The sequence below is a fragment of the Python bivittatus genome, unplaced genomic scaffold, assembly GCF_059951505.1.
Source record: "Python bivittatus isolate LINGU-HERP-01145 unplaced genomic scaffold, Pbiv_v1 ctg000220_np1212, whole genome shotgun sequence".
In the NCBI taxonomy this organism is placed as follows: domain Eukaryota; kingdom Metazoa; phylum Chordata; class Lepidosauria; order Squamata; family Pythonidae; genus Python; species Python bivittatus.
In genome coordinates, this window is record NW_028277048.1 from 39,757,878 (window position 1) to 39,779,071 (window position 21,194).

The 21,194-nt window shown below is 39.1% G+C and overlaps 2 protein-coding genes across 2 annotated transcripts in view; one reads left to right on the top strand and one right to left on the bottom strand.

Annotated features, from left to right (window-relative positions):
* Nucleotides 1–18,520, bottom strand: part of CCDC40 (coiled-coil domain 40 molecular ruler complex subunit) — a 41,502-nt gene extending 22,982 nt beyond the window's left edge. The window contains exons 1-7 of the mRNA XM_088138388.1: nt 18,248–18,520; nt 17,094–17,169; nt 11,921–12,307; nt 2,867–2,999; nt 1,473–1,660; nt 395–478; nt 93–312 (exon numbers count right to left, since the gene is read on the bottom strand). Coding sequence (XP_087994514.1) covers nt 93–312; nt 395–478; nt 1,473–1,660; nt 2,867–2,999; nt 11,921–12,307; nt 17,094–17,169; nt 18,248–18,264 — 1,105 coding nt within the window. The 5' untranslated portion in view covers nt 18,265–18,520. The remainder of the gene's footprint in view (nt 1–92; nt 313–394; nt 479–1,472; nt 1,661–2,866; nt 3,000–11,920; nt 12,308–17,093; nt 17,170–18,247) is intronic.
* Nucleotides 18,521–18,796: 276 nt separating this feature from the next.
* RMI2 (RecQ mediated genome instability 2) lies at nt 18,797–19,792 on the top strand. Its single transcript, XM_007423361.4, has one exon. It carries the CDS (start codon nt 18,822–18,824, stop codon nt 19,239–19,241), a length of 420 nt encoding a protein of 139 aa, XP_007423423.2. The 5' UTR covers nt 18,797–18,821; the 3' UTR covers nt 19,242–19,792.
* The last annotated feature ends 1,402 nt before the right edge of the window (nt 19,793–21,194 follow it).

A 21,194-nucleotide genomic window follows, 5' to 3' on the forward strand; every position in this document is an offset into this window, starting at 1 on the left:
ATCATTCATCAATCCCTAAATTATTGAGCTAAAGCTTATTAAGCAATATCTAATGTATAATTAGACAACTTGGCAGCGGTGGAATTTATCACCTCTTTTGCGTTCATCCTGCGTGCCCTGGAATGTCTTCTTATATGTGCTCCTAAGGTCATGCAACTCCTCCTCTAGCTGCCGCCGTGCCATAGCAATCTGAGAATGGCAATTGTGGTTCTTTTCCAGTTCCATCTGCAGCTGGGCCAACTGCTGCTGAACACCATACAGGAGCACACCAAGTTCTTCCCTCTGCATTTTTCCATTCTTTACGGCCACTGCCTGCAGTCATGAGAAAGAGGAAATGAGCCAGCAAAAATGCCAAGATATGAGCAGAAATAAGTTCCAAGCAAAGATATTGTACCAACTCATGTAGTTCATCAGTAAGCTTTCCTTTTTGTTTGTTGAGATAGGTCTTCAAAGCAGACTGGAATCTTTTCATTAAGGGCTAAAGAAACAAGGAAGAACATATTAATATATTACCCAAGCAAAAGAATCTGACCAAATTAAAATTTTTTTTGACTCAAATGGAAATATCTATCTAGTAACAAACATTTTCTTCTGGACACTTTCTCAGTCTCAATCTCACGTGTGACAATAGTTTGCTTGCATGATGAAATAAAAACTAGACTGAATAGTTCAGGATCACACTGAACAACCAGCCTTTCCACCTTCAAATTTTCCCTTATGACAAACTGATAATATTTACATTACAGTAAAGAACTGCCCAAGCTAAAAATGTTTATTGCAAAAGATTACGACTGAAAGGAACAAATGATATCTAATGTGCTTTTAGGATAATTTTCCTTGCAAGATACAATGGTCCAAATAGCAGGAAGGGGAGGTTACAATAGAAAGTTGAAGAGGAAGAAGCAAGAATATCTGGTAAAACAGAACTGAAGTCATGGTACAGAGGCCATCATATTTTTACAACAAATTGCAAAATGTATAAATGATAACTTCGGTAAAGTAAATAAATTCGTAATGTAAAAATATGGTGGTCTCTGTACCAGTGATGACTAAGAATATGTTGTGGCAGTAGAAGCTGTCAGCAAGCATCCCTGCAGCCTATCTTGGTCTAGATCAGTGTTTCTCGACCTCAGCCACTTTGATGCGTGGACTTCAACTCCCAGAATTCCCCAGCCAGCATCTTACAGTTGCTTAAACACATCTTAAAGTGGCTGAGGTTGAGAAACACTGGTCTAGATGAAGGAACTTATGTGGTGTGCCACCAAAGACCATGTCATACCTCACTGATAGTCAGTGGTGTCACATGAAGCCCTTTAATTCCACCCCTGCCCCCTTGGGAGGGTAGTGATAGCACTATTCTCTATATGAATACTCTCTATATTAAATTTACTCTAATAAATGTATATGCTCTTTGCTTTCCAATTTGTAGCTGCTAGCACCATAGTAGTCTTAAACTTTAGAGTTTTTCTTACGTGATTTGGATCTAACACAACCAGCTGGACTTCTTCCTCTGCCTCTTCGATGCCTAATTCCTGCCCTTCAAAACGTGCCATAACTTCTGTATCATGCTGTTCTCTGGACCCAGCCCTACTGACTTCAGGAGGCATCCCCTGAACAGTAGAGTCAAAATAGGAAGGGAAAACGGCTGACTGAGTGACATCTGTATTGGAGAAAAGAGGGATGGTATCAGAGATAGCAAGTGCAAGTACTTTAGTTTACAAATGAAAATTCTCCAAAAGTGTTTTACTTCAAATAACACTCGTTTATGCAATGATTATGATATTACGGGGAATACAAAACATAATCAAAGTAGGCCATTAACATAGGGCAAATTAAAACAGATATAATTTATGTGCCACTCTCAGGACAAAACTCCATTTTTCTATGCTTCACTTTTCAGTGGAACCCTGTTGTGATGATCCAAGTTCCCATCTCATGATCCTAAACAGTGGTTAGACTGAACTGCTACAGATTTTTGGAATGCAGGATGACAAAACTAGGAATACTTTTATTTTGTGTAGAGGGTTTTTTGTTTGTTTCGCTGTTTGTTTCATTTTATATTAAACTGTTAGGCATTAACTAAATGTCAGCTGATTAATGGAATATGTAATTTCAGTGTAATACATAATGACATTTAGTGAGACTGCTCTGTTTTAGTTGCTGTGTTTTCAGGTGCTATGCAGAATGCTTCTATTTATTTTTATGATTACCATAATTCACTTTAAGCAAAGTAGATAGAATAGAGAGAAGTAAATTGAATTCAACAAACAAACAAAACAAAACCCTACCTATATCAAACAATCTATTCTTTTCTAATGATTCTTCTATACATGACTAAAGATGTTTCCCATGTTCCATTTTTACTGATTTTTTTCTGTATTCCTGTTTTTCTTATTCCATTTCTATTCACCTATCTTATTTTTATTAAATTATGTTGATTATGGATTATTTTTCAAACTTGATGTATACTGCTTTATGTAGCTGAGTGTGAGTGCTGTAAATACTGTACACACTAACATAAAGTAGTACCAATGCATACAGTATTCAGTTTCAGTTACACAAAATTCCTAGTTAAATTCCTGACCTCCCATATATTCAACATATAGTTAGATAAAAATATAATTGCTATTAATCCCTGTGCTTACTTTCCAAAATTATCAGGATTAATCAAAACACTTTCAAATACCAGATGCTGTCTTTTAATAAAATAAAATAAAATAGAATAAATAAAATTGAGAGTTTGACTTGGTGTTCTTATCAAGCAGAAATGGAGTAAGGATTTTTGAACTGTTTCTCAATGGCAAGGATTCAGTTGGATCTAAAAAATGCATTATGGGAAGTCATTCTGGCAAAGGTAGTGGCTAACCTGACGTCACACGGAGGTCCACATGCACTGGAAAATCAGATTTTTCACTGCTGAGTCCAGAAGATGGCAAAGAGATTGTTACATCACTGGAAAGAACGCTCTCCATACCTTTCTCTACAGAAACATCAGTAAGCTTTTCCAAAACAGAAAAAAACTGTTATCAGACGAGAACTGCCAAAAAGAGTGTTCATGCTAAGAAGGATTGATGCTATACAATTCTGTTTGAATCTGTCATAGAAGATGAGAATGAAGGTTACTTATGATTTCCCGAAGGCATGGGGGAATGGTTCAGAAAATGTAATTAATGTGGACAATAGAAGGCTTCTGATGCACTTTTTATTTTATTTTACACACTTGTATGCCATCTATGTACTTCCAAATGCTTCTGGGCAGCTCACAAAAATATTTATTTAATTAACAAATTTATAAACTGTTTTAGTTAACCGATTCTAAGTGATTTACAAAAGCAATAGCATATCTCAGCTACACCCACTGAACTAAAGAAAGCATTAAGATCCGTAGCCACCCACTGTACGGATAAAGACCTAGTCTTCAATTATCGAAAAAACTAAAATTATGGTCTTCTTCAAGGGACCACTTAGACACAAACATGGGTGGCAAGTGAATGGTAACATCATTGGACAAGTCCAGGCATTTAAGTACAGTACCTTGGAATTGTTTTCCATGCTACCGGTTTGCAGAGGGCCCAAATTCAATCCTTAAAAGGAAAGTCAAACCGAGTGTTGCTGCCATCCTAAGGCTTTTCCACACTAAAGGAGGTGATCATATATAGGATAGACTAAAGGTGTTTGAGGCCAAAGTAATAGTTTGGCTATCCTATGGCTTCCAAGTATGCCTGTATAAGGATATAGAATTGCTAGAAGCAGTCCAGTAAGTTTTTTAAAAGGACTTATTTCTGGTCCCACAATAACATATACAATAAATCAAATATAATAAATAATTAGTTAAGTTTACAATTAATTGTTTAAAAAATAATTATAACATTCCTGCTCTACAACACTCAAGTTTTTACAAGCTTCCAGGAGGCCATAAGAGTGAAAGCCCTCACAGAGAATGCTTTATAGACAATAACTAGCATCTTGTATTCCACTTGGAAACATTGGTAGCCAATGTAGTTCCCACAGCAATGTTGTTACATAGCATTAAATAGTGTCCAGTAAGCATCTAAGCCACAGAAGTGTATCAACTGAAGATTCTTGGTGGTCTTCAAGAGCAACCACATGCAAATTATAGTAATCCATATGGGAAATAAGGGCATGGGTGACCATCTTCTGTACCCCCTGCTCCAGGCCAAAATCTTCTGGCCATGGCCTCTACCTGCTGTTCCAGCAGGAGCCATAAGCTCACGAAGATCCCCAAACTGTGGGCCTGCACTCCACTGTGCAACCCATGGGAAAGCATAAACCTGTTGAGAGTTAAAAATAGTATAATTCCCAAATCAGTAGGATTCTGAATAAGTAGCCATTTGTTCTCGCTTGGGTTGAGTCTGAGTCTATTGCTCTGCATCCAGACCTTCACAACCTCCAAACACTGGGTCAGGGTTTTCATCACATGTGCGTGCACGCGCGCACGCGCACACTCCCCCCCCCCCCATTTGACCCCGGGTAGAGATATACAACTGTGTATCATTTGCATTATGATATCTCACGTCAAATTGGCAGATGACCAGATTCACATATATGTTAACAGGATAGGACAAAGAACTGAGCCTTGAGGCATCTCATAATGGAGCACCTTAGGGCCTGACTTCTCTCCTCTTGCAAAAATCAGCTGGACTGTTTCATTAAAGAAGGAGTGGAACTCCCTCTTAACTTTGTGTTTCCATTTTCCAATCCTCATAAGTGATCCAGAATGAAACTACAATTGTCAGTATCAAAAACTGCTGAGAGGTCTTAGCAAGATGAAGATGGTTACAATCTCTCCACCCAAATCCCACCACAAGTCATCCACGAGGGCAGTCAAAGCAGTTTCAGTCCCATATCCATGTTTGAATCCTGATTGCTATTGATCTAGATAATTTGTTTCTTCCAGGGCTCTCTGTAGCTACTGCCCCGCTACCTTTTCCACACAGAAGAGGTTGGATGTAGGAAAATAGCTGTCCAATATAAGCAGACCCAAGCCAAGCCTCCTGAGGATGGGTCAGACCAGAGTTGCTTTCAAGGCTGCCAGTATCATAACCTCCTGCAAAGAGGCATTGACCATTGATTCACCTCTCTCCCCATTCCCTGGCTGCTTTAACCAGAAAGACAGGGGTAAAATCCACAAGTGGCAGAGAAAGGGCTACAGAGAACTGTCCATTTCCTCACAATTCACAAGTTCAAAAATTTCCCAGGTAACATTGCAAAGTACAGTCTTTGCCATCTCATTGGATCCTGTCCACCCAGCTTCCAACATACAGCAGATATGAGTAGTTTTATCCACAAAATATCAGCCAGATCATCACAGCTTCACTGATTGGCTCTAAGGGATAATTTCTCCCAGAAAGGGAGTAGGTCATCTTAAACAGAAATTATAAGCTTGAGTTTCAGCTTGTATGTGTGTCTAGACATATTCATTTCCCAGCTACTGTCAACATTGCTCTAGATATTTCTTCATCTGTTTCATTTCTTAGAGCTCCCTCAGTGAATCAAGGACTTTCTGGAGCTGAATGATACAGAGGGGACCTCAAGAGCAGTCCACCTAACTTTTTGCTGGTCTCTGTATTCCAGAAGCCAACTGGATGTTCAACAGAAATGCCTTCCAGATAATACAGTATTTACTATAAATTTTAAAAGCTACACAGCAGCATTAAAAAAAAACTCTCTAAACTTGTAAAAGGCCCTATTAAAAAGATACAAGTGAAGTCATTCTTAGACAAATAAGAAGGGGCAAGCCTTCAGCTTTAATGCCAGATGCAATTCAGGAGTGGGAAAACTCACCCACATGGTCTGGAGTTGTCTTACATTTGCCATATTTTGGAAGGGAATTCATAAGACTGTCCACATGATCTAGAGTGATTTCTGCTCATCAAAAGTTGTTCTTTGCTATAGACCTAATATTTGGAATTTATCAAGGCATCAAAAGTATGGACTTTTGACATATAGGGATTATTATACACCACTGGAAAGATACAGGAACATGTAATTGTGAACAGCTATGTGTTTTCTGTTGATGCTTGAATTAAATTTTTCTTCAGCAGAGAGGCAAGGGACAGAATCTTCAAACAATCTAGTCAAATTTCCTTGAAAATTTTTCTTTGTTCATGATATACACAGAGAAGTGTTATTGTATATATTGTGTACACAGTTTATACTGTTAATCATTTATTCAGGTTATGTTGTTTGTACATATTGATGTAAGGTGGAAAAATGAATTTAATTTGTGTATCTTTTCCTTTACTGTTTGTATAATTAAAAAAGATTTGTTCCTTTTTGGAATATAATTTTAATATTATATACTCTACACAAGAGCTGTACAACTAGAAGAAAATATATCCAGGGTTGAATTGTGGAGTCCTTGGTGCTCTCTGAGTTTGGTTGTTTGCAGATGTTTCATTACCCGACTAGGTAACATCATCAGTTCTAGTGAATGTGGAGTTTACTCCCTGTTTATATACAGTAGCTTGCCCTGCCAGTGTTGGTGGGGGTGTGGTTTTCTCCTTGGTAATTCCTTGATTAGGATATTGTTTTCTGCTTGATTCTTTGTCTGGAATTAATCCCTGCTTATCTGGGTGTAGACTGCTGGAGAAGATCTGTTCTGGTCTTTTTGTTTCCTCTTAGCTTTCTTATTGTCTCTTTTGAATGGTGTGTAAATGTGGTTTATCTCTATGTGCCTATTGATGGCTGATATCTCTGAGTCCCAAGTTTCCAAGAATTCCCTAGCATTTTTGGATTTGGCTTGGTCTAGGATGGTCACAGTTTTGCAGTTGAAACTAAGGTTGAGTCTGTCCATGTGTTGTGAGATTAAGGAGTTTTCATCATGCCTTCTGACTGCTAATTGAAGTTCATGGATGCACTCTATTAGTCTTCTGCCTGTCTGTCCTACATAGTGGCTATCACAGTCCTTACATTGTATGTTGTAGATGACTCCTGTTTTTTCTTCTTGGGCTACTGGGTCTTTTGGTTTACTTAAGATGCTTTGGAGGGCCTTCGTTAGTTTGTGTGCTATAGTGATGCTGTGTGGTTGTAATAACCTGTTGGTTGTTTCTGAGATGTTTCTGATATATGGCAGTGTTATTCTTTTCATAGGTTGTGTTGGTTGTGCTGTAGTGGGTTGAGTGGTCAGGCACTTTTTGATAAAGTTGTGTGGGTATCCATTTTGTTGGGAGATGTTGTATAAACAATCTGTTTCCTTTTTCTGGTGTTCTGGGTTGCTGCAGTGTGTTTGGCCTCATCTGAATAATGTTCTTACACAACTTACATTCCTTTGAAGATGTTGTTGACTGTTTCATGTGTCTTCTCTAATTGTTCCTTTTTTATTATGATGAAGGTATCTACATACTGGATTCATACTTTTGGTTGTATGTGTGGGAGTGCTATAGTTTGTAGACGCTGCATTAAAGTCTGCTATGAGTCCTGAGACTGGGGTTCCCATGGGTGTTCCTCTGATTTGTTGGTATATTTGTCCATCAAACTGAAAGTAGGTGGTGGGGCAGAGGTTGATGAGGTCCATGATTCTGGGTATTTCGATCTTAGTTTATTTGGTTAAGTCGGGTGTATTCTATAGTAATGCTTCCATGGATTAGAAGGGCTTGGCAAATGGTATTTAAGTACCCATACTTCTCTAAAGCTTGAAGGGGTAAACTTTAGATTCACTATATCAGGGTAGAAAGACAGAGGAACCTGTCATTCCACCAGGAGAGGGTGACAACCAACAATGGACTATTGAATCTATAGAGAACTTAAGGTTTCTTTTTAAGAAGCAATAAATAGGAAGAGGCCCCCAATCTTCTTGCTTCACCCAACAAGATCCTTTTGGGCTGTACTAAAAATACAATTGGACAATATAGACAGGGCCTTGGTTTATATTAAAAAATGTTTTTTTCTGTGGCGTTTATTGTGTGTGAGCAAAGTCACCCTACAGGAGTGCTTAAACTTTGTATACAAGATTGAGAAATCAATAGGAAGTGCAGCAAAGCCAAAGTTCCTCACCAGAAGTGTAATCCGGCAATTACCAACTCTTTTGGGACTCCCCAGAGAGCCATTTAATTGTGTACCAAAACAGGACCTCAACTTTGAATCAGCCCTGGTAGTATCACAACATAGTTTATAAATTGGCAAAAGCATTGTTGGAGCCCTTGACAAATCAAACCAAAAACAAGGAGAAATTTAAACAGTAGTTTTGTAAAATAGACAAGCTTTAGATATGTTATTAGCTTTGGAGAATAGGGTGTGTGCTATGATTCATGCACATTGTTGTGTATATATTGGTGATTTTTAAATAGATATTAATGCAATTATCCACAAAATAGAAGTTTTGATAACTAAGAATCCAGCACATGGATTAGACAACCCATGGGACCCGTGGGGTTGGTTCGTTTCATAGTTACCAAATTTGGGGTGGTTGAAATCGCTGTTTGTTTTGTTTTATTAATAATGGGGATTTTAGTTTGTTGTTGCTTGAACTGTATGCCTTTGTATATATCAGCATTTAAGGGGGTCCTGCCTAAAAGGATGAGTACTAAGCTCATGGTCCTCGACTTATACATGGCCCAACATGATCCAAATTACTGCCTGTGTTTACATCAATTTCAAGGTGACACGTCAGTACCTCCATTTTACTGAGGTACAGAGTGTCAAAAGGGGGAAATGATGGGCTGATACAGCTGGCTTGAGCCAGAGAAACACCATTTTCTCTACCTTTGTTCTTGGTTGCTCCCCTTTGGACCCCTTTACCCTGTACTGCAAATTCCTGAAACGATCATGTGGTTGCTGTTTTCAAAGAGCTTGTACTATCTCAACCCAGAGCAACAGTAGATTCAAGGCCAACTCCCTTTTCTTCTTGTAGATAAATTAGCTAGATGTTTTACATATCAGTCTTATTAGCTGGAAAGGAAAGTTTGAAGGGAAGAGGCTGCAATATTTAGCAAGGAGCCCACCTCTTGAGCTCTGCCCAACTAGGGGTGTAAATAATTTACTGTTTATTGCCTATTGCTTAGTAATGATCACGTGCTTTTGTTTTCACAAATGTATAAAGGCTGTGCTAATTTATGTACTGGGGCTCTTGATTTGTGACTTTGGTCTTGAGAATGCCTCTTTATTGCTGTACAGAATAAACAGGTTGCAATTTCCCCACTTGTGTGTGATTTTTGGCTCTTCGCACCAGGTGAAACGATCCCAGCATTTGACTGGGCCAATCCATAGGTTGGCCAACAGATTCTTTCACTAGTTCTGAGCCTGTGGATATAAAGAGTGCTGCAACATTGAATGAAGCCATAAGTGCATCTTCTTCTATTTTTAGGTCTTTGATTTTCTGGAGGCACTGTAGTGGGGAGTTAATAGAATATTTGCTCCCCTTTGTGAGATGTCCAAGGTTTTTTGTAAGTTCTTTGGCTATGTTGTACGTTGGGATCCGTGGTAATGCTACAATTAGACGAAGAGGTATGTCAGACTTTTGTATTTTGGGGCACCCATAGAAGCCTGGGAGGGTAGGTCCATTGCTTTTCATCTGCCACTGTTCTTCTTTTGTGATTTGACCTTTCTTGGTTAGGTTGTTAAGAGTTTTCTTGATCAGGTTGCCTAGTTTCTGTACTGGGTTTGTGTTTAGTGGGATGTAGGTTTCTTTGTCCTCCAGTAAGTCTTTGGCTTTTTGTATGTATTGTGATCTGTCCATGATAACCGTGGTTTGGCCTTTATCTGCTGGGAGGATGATGATGGTTTGGTCCTTCTTTAAGTTTTTGAGGGCTGCTCTGTCCTCTGCTTTGAGTTGGTTCTGATTCTGTGTTGTTCTGATCTGTGGTATGATTGTTTGCCTTATGTTTTCTTGGGTCTTTGTGGTAAGTCCTGTGGTTTTAAATGCTGCTTCTAAGATTGCAAAGAATTATAACTGATTAGCATCGTCTACGTTATAGTTGGATACTGTGGAGAATACTCTGTTCTGCAGTGGATAGTGGAGGGCTGGACAAGTTGACTACCCATTTGGGTTCAAGTACCTCTTTGCTTCTGGGGTTTAGCTTGATTGAAATCAGCAGAGGAAATGACGGCAAATTAGAAACACAAGTCTATTGAAAAACAACCCACACTAACCAAATGCTCTATTACCAAAGTAACAACCCAACCTCCCACAAGAGGAGGTGTATAAGAACGTTATTCAGATGAGCCCAAACACACTGCGGCAATCCAGAACACCAGAAAAAGGAAACAGATTGCCTACACAACATCTTCCAACAAAATGGATACCCACACAACTTTATCAAAAAGTGCCGGACCACTCAACCCACTACAGCACAACGAACACAACCTATGAAAAGAATAACACTGCCATATATCAGAAACATCTCAGAAACAACCAGCAGGCTATTACAACCACACAGCATCACCATAGCACACAAACTAACTAAAGCCCTCCAAAACATCTTAAGTAAACCAAAAGACCTAGTGCCCAAGAAAAAAAACTAGGAGTTATCTACAACATACAATGTAAGTGACAGCCGCTGTGTAGGGCAGACAGGCAGAAGACTAGCAGAGCGCATTCATGAACTTCAACTAGCAGTTGAAGACATGATGAAAACTCCTTAATATCACAACACATGGACAGACTCAACCATAGTTTCAACTGGGAAACTGAGTATCCTAGACCCAGCCAAATCCAAAAATGCTAGGGAATTCTTGGAAACTTGGCACTCAGAAACATCAGCCATCAACAGGCACATAGAGATAAACCACATTTACACACCATTCAAAAGGGGCAATAAGAAAGCTAAGAAGAAACAAAAAGACCAGAACAGATCTTCTCCAGCAGTCTACACCCAGATAAGCAGGGACTAAAACCAGACAAACAATCAAGCAGAAAACAATACCCTAATCAAGGAATTACCAAGGAGAAAACCACACCCCCACCAATACTGGCAGGCCAAGCTACTGTATATAAACAAGGAGCAAACCCCATATTCACTACAACTGATAATACCAGGTAATTAAATGTCTACAATCAAACAACCAAGCTCAAACAGCACCAAGGAGTCCAGCTGTATAACTATTTTGTCTTGGCCAAAGGCTCCCAATGAGCAAAGTGGGCCAGGACAAAAACTAAAATGGATTCTATCACATTTAGTTTCATCTATAATTAAAATGTAAAAGAAATGTTTTTATGATTACTCTTCATTTATAATTAATAATTTCCCTCTTTTGTCATATGAAAAGTAACAAACTTTAGAGGTCTCTGGGGGCTGCTCAGTAGGCTGACAGAGTCTATACAGGGTGTAGCAAAAGTCAGATCCCATAGACAATTTATCATATAAATTGCATTAAATGTTCAAATTAGTTCCCATTTTCTTCTAAATACTTCCTGACTCATTTGACGTATGACTTTTGAACATTCCTAAATACAGTAACATTTTCTCTGAAAAATAAATAAATTAAAAAAAAATAAATTAAAAAACATATTGTGATTGGCCTATGGTGCCTGACCTTTGCTATACACTATATAAGTCTCTGGGATCTCAAGCTGTGCACCTTTATTATCAACTCACTGTAGTTGGCTACCATGTCTGGATTATCAATATGCATTTTGACATAGTTATATATTTCAGTCATCTAAATAGCTTTAAACATTATTTCTCTTAATGTTTATTTGTATTTTATTTTCTCCCTTGATTAAGCTGAGATCAAGATCCCTTTTTATTGTTTCAGGCAGGTTTCCTGACATACAGTAATGCTAAATTGTGAACCTAGTGAAACCTTAGGCTTTCTCATTGACTGCTTTAGTGTAGCTGCTTTGAGAAGACTGGACCAATCAAACTGGACCAATATACATGGAAATATTAAATCCCTACATTCCACAAGGAGCATCACTCACCTGGACAAGACATGCTCCTCTATGCTCTGAAATGCTTACCGTTGACATACTTGGCATATCCATTTGTCCTGACAGTCTCTCCTCCAAGGCTGCTGTAGGAGCACCCTCTGCCCCTTCTTCCATGGACAGCATAGAAGCGCCTCCTATCATTTCTTCTATGGTCACCATGGAAGCACCTTTTGCTCCTTCTTCCTTGGACACCATGGGAGCACTACCTGTCATTTCTTCTGTGATTACCACAGGAGCATCTTTTACTGCTTCCTCTTTGGTTGTCATGGAAGCACTTCCCTCTCCTTCCTCTGCAGCCTCCATGTCACTTCTTGTTCTTTCGTCCATAGCCACTGTTGGAGCAACTCCTCCTGCTTCTTCTGTGGTTATCAAGGGAGTACCAACTGCTCCTTCCTCTGTTGCATTTTTATCTTCTGGCTACAATACATGAAACAAATGAAAAGCTAGTTTTGTATTTTGTTCTGCTGACCTGTAACATCTTATTTCCCTTCATCTAAAATTGGGATCCCCCTCAAGTGCTGTTATGCTTTTTCACTGTGGCAGAGCAATGTTCCTGGGAGGGAACGGTGAAGAATGTTGGAAGTGAATACCAAGAGTATATATTTCCAGCAGAGTACGGTGTGAAGGTGTGAAGGTCATTCCAGCTGCCTAGCTAAAGCAAGCAGGCACCTATATTGGGCAGCAGCAATATAGGAACATGCTGGAGGTGGATTATCACTTTAGGGACAATGGAAAAGGCATAGTTTCATATTACATGGAAAAAGGTAATGATAAATCACTCCTGTATTTTTCCAAGAAAATGGCATGGATGGATTTTTCGAAGAAAACTGACAAAGTAATGCTAGATGATGGGCCCCTCAGGATGGATGGCACTCAGTATGCTACTGAGGAAGAGCTAAGGATCCTTCAGAGTACTAATGGTGTTTATAACATGGCTAAATAAAAGCCTTTGGGATATATAGTTGCTGATATTGCTAAGTAGGAAAAGAACATTCAAAACTGCAAAGACAGAATTACAGAGTGAACATGGAACATAAGAATCATGAACTGAGAAAGCTCAATGCAGTGAAAGATTAAATGAATCAACAACATATTGGCATCCTAGGCATCAGCATACTGAAATGGACTGGAATTGGACACTTTCAGTCAGAAGATTGTACTGTTTACTACTCAGGACATGAAAAACCAAGAAAGAATGGTGCTGCTTTCATAGTCAGGAAGGATAAGATAGTAAATGGGTACAATGCAGTCAATGACCCACCAAATAGTATCAATTAAGAGTTCGCGGACAACCTTTTAATATGTCGGTTATCCAAGTTTGTGCTGCAGCCACTGATGCAGAAGAAAAGAAAGTTAGCAAATTTTATGATCAAGTGGAAGCTTTTATGCTTTTTACTATATACAGCGATGTTATTTACCGCAGGTATTTACAACAGGTATATAGAACACCATACTGGTGTTCACCTGGTATCAAGTTTCCTCCGAAGTCTCCCTTCCAGAGACTATCCCCCTCTATCTTTCCTGCTTCCTCCCCCGCCCTCTGTTTCTGGGCTTGGCAAGAGAGAAAGTGAAAAGAAAGGAATGTGCTGGAATTTAGTGTAGTGTGCTCAGTGTGGCTTGACCTCCTCTTGGAACTGCTCAGCCGAACACCTACTGATTCTCCATTGGAGGAAGAACCTTCTCAGGGTCTTCTGCCTAATCCTTCCCCAGAGACCAGAAGATATTAGAATGTTAGAAGATATTCATGATTTACAAGAACTTTTAGTACTAAAAGAGAAAGTTAGATCATCATTCTGGTCATTATCAAATCAAAAGACTACAGGAATTAATAGAATATTTACAGAAATATGGCAAGCAAGAGAAGAATCTATAAAGGTTCTAGCCAAACCATGGAAGCAAATCTAGAGGACGACCAAGTGATCACACATATTGGAAGAAGCCAGTCTACATACTGATACCAAAGAAAGGATACTTAACAGAGTGTGCAGACTATAGTACTGTACAATATCCTTAATTTAATCATCCAATGCAGATCAGTGCCCTACTTGGAAAGAGAGATGACAGATGCTCAACCTGGCTTTAGAAAAGGTTGAGGTGCAAGAGACATTACTGTTGATGCCCACTGGATAATTGAGAATGCAAAAAAAAAAAAAAGTCACTGATTATAGAAAGGCCTTCAGTTGTGTTGACCATGTCAAGCTGTGGAATACCCTTAGGAAAATGGGAATCCCAGAACCATCTCATTGTCCTTACACAAAACCTATAGCCAGGACAGGAGATATACTGAGGGAGGCTGGATTGGATCAAGATGAGCATGGTTTTAAAATTAAAGGAAAAAACTCCAATAACCTGCACTATGCTGATGGCACTACTCTGATAGATGAACATGGAAATGATTTGCAAGGTCTAGTAATGAATGTCAAGGAGCACAGTGAAAAAAAATGGGACTAAGATTAATTATAAACAGACCAAACTAATAACTGGTGCTGCAGCCAGCCTTAGAAATGTGAATGAAGATACTGAAGTGGCGGATACTGTAGAGAATAAGAAAGACGACCTTGACCGAAATATGCCCGAATTGTTACCTAGGCAAAAGGGGATGAAACACGTTTTAAATCCAGAACAACGAGATAATAATTGGAAGTGACTCAGGCAGCTGCCTCCTTAATTCACTGAAGGATAAAAAGGAGGAGGAGGTACCACAGATTTGCAAGATTCTGCTGTTATAGCCAATCTCAATAAAAGTAGTTTTAGCATCCCTGTGGAACTGATTTTTGGTCTGGTCTACCTATAGGGCTGACAAATACCTTCTGCTTTTTAGGACTGACTATCAACTATCAGCAGTCAAGAAAAATGCCACAGATTAGCACTTGGTAAAGTAGCAATGAAGGCCTTAGAAAAGGTATACCTGCAAAGATCAGAACCATGCAGGCAATGACTTTCCTTGTGATGTATATGGAAGTACAAGTTCAATTTTGAAGAAGCAAGACAGAAAAGAAAGAGTGTTGATGCTTTTGAACTTTGGCGTTGAGGAGAAGACTCTTGACAATACCATGGATAGCTAAGAAAACAAACAAATGGATCATAGAACAAACCAATCAAGTTCTCATTTGAGGCAAAAATGACCAGGTTCAAACTATCATATTTTAGACACATTATATGGAAAACTAGCTCCCTTCAGAAGTGTATAACGCTGGGAATGGTGGAAGGAAAGAGAAGAGAATAACCAGCAGCAAGGTAGATGAACTTAATTATAGTGGTGATGAGTGTACAGTTGGAAAAGCTTAAGGGCCAGATTGGGGACAGAACACCCTGGGGAAAGTCTATCTAAATGGTCACCAAGAGTCAACAATGCCTCGACTCTTACAATCAATCAATAAAAAAGTGGGATGGAGATCCTATAGCCCACCATATGTTACTAAACTATAACCATTATGGTTTCCACAACTGGAAACTACAGTTCAGCAATGTCTGCTCTTAATCTAAAAAAGAGAGAGAGAAAGAGAAAATAAGCATTACATAGCGAAAAGATGCTGTGTTAGAAACAAAACATACAGGAAAATATTGACATGTGAGAATAAAATCAAAGTTATTTATTTATTAGTTGCTGTGAACTGGAAATTATTCTGTCAAACTTCTAAAAAGGCAGTGTATGAAGTGATGGAAGCAAGGATAGCTTGCAAGGAAGAAAAGCTATAGAAAAATACATTAAATAGAGTTGATACAAATATTCACTATATCCTTTTGTTTTGTTTTCTGGGAACAACAGCAGGGACAGCATCCAAACTTGGAGCAGCATTACTAGGAATAGCATGATGGGAATGTATGCCTGTATGCATGCATTAAATAAACATCTTTATTAATACAATTATTTGCAGATGTATCACATCACTAAGGGGTCAAAAACTGCCATTATAGTATCATTTTGATTAGTCGACTTCGTTTCTTCTGCTGCTGTTCCTTTACTAGTACACATCATTTTCCCCCACCTTCCAGGTATTGGACTACAGCTCCTAGAATCATGCTGTCTTGTAATTATGGGAACTGAAGTCCAACACATCTAGAAGTTACCTTTAAGGAAATCTGATGTTCATAGAAGAAACAAGTAACACACACTGAAGAAAATTCTGTAACTGAATACACACAATCCAGTAATTTCTTAAAGCTTTATGGGGTCATATTCCCATTACTTCAATATAATGCATAAGTAATATATAACTCTATTTGATTCTGGGGAATTACTGCTGAAAAGATTAAAAATCTTTTTGCTTTCAGGATGTAATATGCTAATAGAAAGGCTTATATTCTGTGATTCCATAATCTTCATTAGATTTTTTTCTTTGGAAAAAGGATTCTACCTTTGGAGAAGAACATTCCAAAGCAAAAACACCCTTTGCCTCACCAGCCTTCCGAGTCAGCCCTTTACAACAATCAGAAGATTAACAAGGAGATGTGTTAAAGTTCATAAGAGAGATGTCAGTACTGTTCACATCTATGTAGAATCAGCCTTGAAGTTGTCATAGATTCATATCTTCTTATTGTTTATGGTAGGAGGGAATTTGTTTGTTGGGAAGAGGAGGGAACAGCCAGGAAGAGGACAAATAGAACAAGAAAAAATGTTCCTTCCCAAATTGCATCCTGCTGACAGTGCTCAGCAGGGCCTGTATAACATTGCGCAGCAACATAGAAGCACTCTATAAGAACGTTATACTTGTAGCTTGAAAATGGAGGGTTGAGTTAAGAATAGAATGCCTCATTTGAAGTCTTGCTGGCTCACAAATGCCAAGGTGAAAGATCCAACTGAGTCTCTTTTTAACTCAGATTTTTAAAAATACCTTCCTACTTACCCTACCCTACCTCATGGCCCTTGAAATGCCAATCCTGTCTCATGTTATGAAGAGGGCATCCCCAAATTCTGTGATTCAATCTGTGAGGAAGCTTCAGTGAGGTCTAAACTCCTCAGTCAGTCCTCCTAGAGTGAGCACAAGAGTATCTCTTCTACCCAAAACAAGGCGAGGGTGATTCTTAGAAGGTATGTGACAAGCAGCGCACCTTGCTTTCCTCAATTCATTCTACCCATATAGTCTGCTTGCATGTTCCCCAGTTTAAATGTATGCAGTTTAAACATGTATGTGTTGAAAACATCTGGTTCAATCTGTATATGATATTCATTTTCTCAAAATTTTCACATTGATAACATTACCCCTTTATCTTCTGCAACTTCTTTATTATCTTCTTTATTTTCTTCTTCTGGAATTTGTCTACTCTCTGATTCAGCACTTAATTTAAATGTAAAGAAAAGAAATTATTTAATACCAATACAAGCATACATTTAGACTGCTTACATAGGAAAGAAAGATCATGTAAATGCCAATGTACAAAACATAAAATTAATATTATGAGCATAATTTCAAACTAAGAAGTGCAAAGAAGTGACTGATATAAATAACATACCTAACAAATGTGAAAGTTAGTTGATCAGAACAAACTGAAGGAATAAGGGAATGGAAAATGGGAATTGTAATAAAGTTATGGGATAAAACAATATAACTCCCTGAGATTTGAGAAGAGAGAATAATGGAGCATGTAGCAAGTTAAGAGAGAAAGTCTTGGGGTTTTAAGGAATAGGATAAAAGTTTTGTTTAAATAATCGAAGAGCCACAAATTAAAATAGGGTTAAAGCTGTTGGAAGAAAACTGGGGTGCCAAAAACACCCAAGGAAATATAGTACCAGGACAAATGATTTAAATAAATGGATTAAAATAAAAAGAGGGCATCTACATTTCTGTAGAAGGCAGCAGACATGATCATAGTCCTTTCTTAACCAAGACATTTTTGAGATTAGAGGAAGAACAGCTTGTCATGCTGAAAATGTTTTCATCTTGAATGAGTGCATGAAAGTTGACTGCTATGCACTGCAATCTTAAGCATTATTTAGTTTAATAAAACTCAATTTCTTTGCTACTTCTTTCCAAAATAGTGGATATAAATGCGCACTCCCCTAAATTTCAGATTTCCTGTATATAACAAGCCTTGTTCGCAGCAATCTGTCTAGCTAGAGGTTTAAAAATGCATGTGAAAAATGCTGCTCAGTACACCGGCATACGTTGCCAGATTTTCCTCTGCGTTGTACAATTTAAAACCCTGAGATTTGAAACCTTTATTTCAGAATGACAGCTGCTTCTTCCGGCCAACTATATTAACATATTTGAGTTAATGCCATTCCTCGATGGATAACCATATCGTTTTCTTTAGTTTATTCAACTTTTCCAGAAGAACCCTCTATCCCCAGTTTAAGGCCTTTTATTCGCATCCTCTTTAAAAAGAGCTTTTGGTTCCCTTTCTTTCTTTGCTCACCCGGCACTTGGCTCCATACTTTCTTCCGTTGCTAGGCGACGCTATCAACATTCCCCGGTCTTCCTCTCTCTCCTTGCCCCGCCCTGAGTTCTCGGATGATTCCAACTGCGGGAAGGGGTAGGTGCAAATCTTGGACAGAACCATTTCTCAACATTGCCTTTAATGCCGAAGTCGTGGCGTTCCAGCGTTTCCCAACCTTGGCCATTGCCAGGTGTGTGGACTTCAAATCCCAGAATTCCGCAGTCAGCATGGCTAGCGATGAGTGTTCTGGGAGCTGAAGTCCACGTACCTGGAAATCACCAAGGTGGGGAACACTGCTAACAAAGCGTAGAAGGGGAGGACTGAGGTTTCGTGAAACAAACATAGCGATAGGAAAAGTTAGACTGATTCACGGTCAGAAGAAGCAAAAGCTGTTACAGTACTGGCTTAAAATACTTTTATGTGACTCCGTTCTTTTTTTCCATGTTCAGAGAATAGATCTACTCCAGTCCAACTCTCGCGATATTACAGTAGGTCTCTTCGGAACCATCATTCTCTGCGTACTGTGAAAACTGGCGGGAAGGAGGCTGGCGCAATGATGGAGAAGCCTTGCTTACGGTCGCCGCCGGTGAAGGTCCTGGCTGCGCAGCTGAAGCGGTGTCGCCAGCTCCCCGGCGGTTCGTGGCTGTTGGACCGGGAAGAGTACGGACGTCCGGCGCTAGTTGTCTCTCTGGTATGGATGCAGGGCAAAGTGTTGACTGTAGAGCAGGATGGCTCGACTGTGCGGCTGCTGGACGAGAGCGGCTCTTTCGTGGTTTCCGGCGTGGAGGGAGTCCCTAAGGGAAAACCTTGCCTCAGCCCTGGAAATTATGTGATGGTGATGGGCTTGGTGCAGGGTTGCATCCCAGAACCTGTCCTTCAAGCCGTGAAGATGACGGACCTTTCGGGCAATCCCCTGCACAGGTGTATGTGGGAGTTGGAAGTGGAAGATTTGCAGAGAAGCCTTCTTTCGTAAATGAAGCTGGCATGGCAAAATGGGAGTCATTTGCTGCATGTCTCGCCTGCATGTCTCGCAGTGACAGAACAAGTGGGGTGGAAATGCCTGCACTTTTTAGAAGCCATGGATTATTTCCAACTGGATTAATTTGCACAAAATAATATTTTATAGTTAAGGGCTCATGTTTTGTTGCAGAGATAAAATATCCATATTGAATACTTCATTGCACCTTTGTGGAGTGCTCTTCTTTCTTCAGGCTGGACTTACATTGAAGGAGTGTTGTGCTACAGAGTTTACTACAGACATCTGACTTAAGACATTACTGTTCAACAGATATGCAAAGACTGCTGTTTTAAAATAGTGATTCTGTCCACCCAAGTGATTTACAATTCTAGGATAAAGCTGCTTTGATAGCCATGGATAATATTAATTTGAAGGCCTGTTTTTTAAGGCATAGTTTCATTTAATGTTTCAAGTCAAATTGAGTGGTGGATAGCCTCCCCCCCTCCCCATAATATAGCAATACTTCAGGGAGACAATTGAACGATAAACTACATTATAATAAAATCTGCATATATTACTGGAGTTTTCTGTTTTTAATGTTTTCTGACAGTGAATAATTGAACTCCTAGTGGCACGTTTAATGTAAACAATACTTCATGCTTTAATGCATTATTTTTAAAAAGCTTGCTTGGACTCTTCAATGGTGGAATTGTCCTGGAGTTTGAAAATAGCTACAGTACCTCAAACATTTCATATTCTTGCCTTCTAGGATGTCTCTTGTGATAATCTGAAAAGTGCAAAGAGCACCTGGCACTCCAGTATAGTACAAAAAAATGAAGTGTTCTGCTTTGGCCAAGTATTTGTCTAATACCCTTTTTTGCTAGTTAGAGTTATATTTAATCTTTTATTCCAAGATAATATAGATTTTGTGGAATTTCTTTCAGCTTCACTTGTTCAGAGTAACATAAACTCAGAAAATGTTTGCAGTTGTGTTCTAATCATTTAGGTATAAATGATTCACAAGGTGCCTGTTACATGATGGAACAGGGTTTATCCTCACATCCCACTAAGTGTGGCATGAAAATGCCTTGCTAACCATTTTTAAAGAACATATCTTCATGCTTCACGAAGCTGCCTCCAAGGTTCTCACCGCAGATTTTTAAAATTTGATTTGATTCATCTTAAATTCCAGTTTTAAAATAGTGTTTTCTGTCTTTTCCCAGCACAAGTCTTGCCAAACAATCTACAACATCTGGTTGATGAGGTTCCATTGGCCCTTTAAAGCAGATGCATACACACCCACATCCCTCTGGTCACTGGATACTGCCTTCCATAGCCATTTTGGCTTGGGTTGTAGGAGAGACTGTATGCATCTAAAAGCACCCTGGATGCTTCAGGCATTATGCAAGCTCCTTATATTCTTGGATTAGTGTTCTTTTGAAAAAGTACTAAACCTGTGTTTGAAAAATAGGATTTTAGCTTTCTGACAACGTTGCCAGTACTGTCCTACACAGAAGATCAATTTAAACTGGGGAAAAGCTGGGTTCTGCCAGCTGTTTGTGTTACATGTTATTTGGTCTTCTGCTGACAAGGGTTTTGCATGGCTGGACTTTATATTGTTTTTCTTCAGGCAAGGGGGGAAGTACCATTTTGTAGCTTGAAGTTCATCCATGCCTGTCATTTGAGCCATTTGAAATGTGGCCAAAGTTTTTATCTCAAGTGACCACCCACAGTTGCCAAGACCACCCTTGCTGATGTTAAGGACAGCAGTTGGTGGTTAGGTGGTAGGCAATGATAAGTGGGAGGGGATAACATTATAAAAACTAAGATGCCTTCATTTGTCAGCCTCGCTCCTGAATAGGGCTGTGATGTCGGCAGTGCAATTAATGCCTACATATTTTCCTGCCAAGTCAAGGACTGAAGGAATGCACATTGATGTGGCCTAAGTGAATACTGCCATTGTGGAGT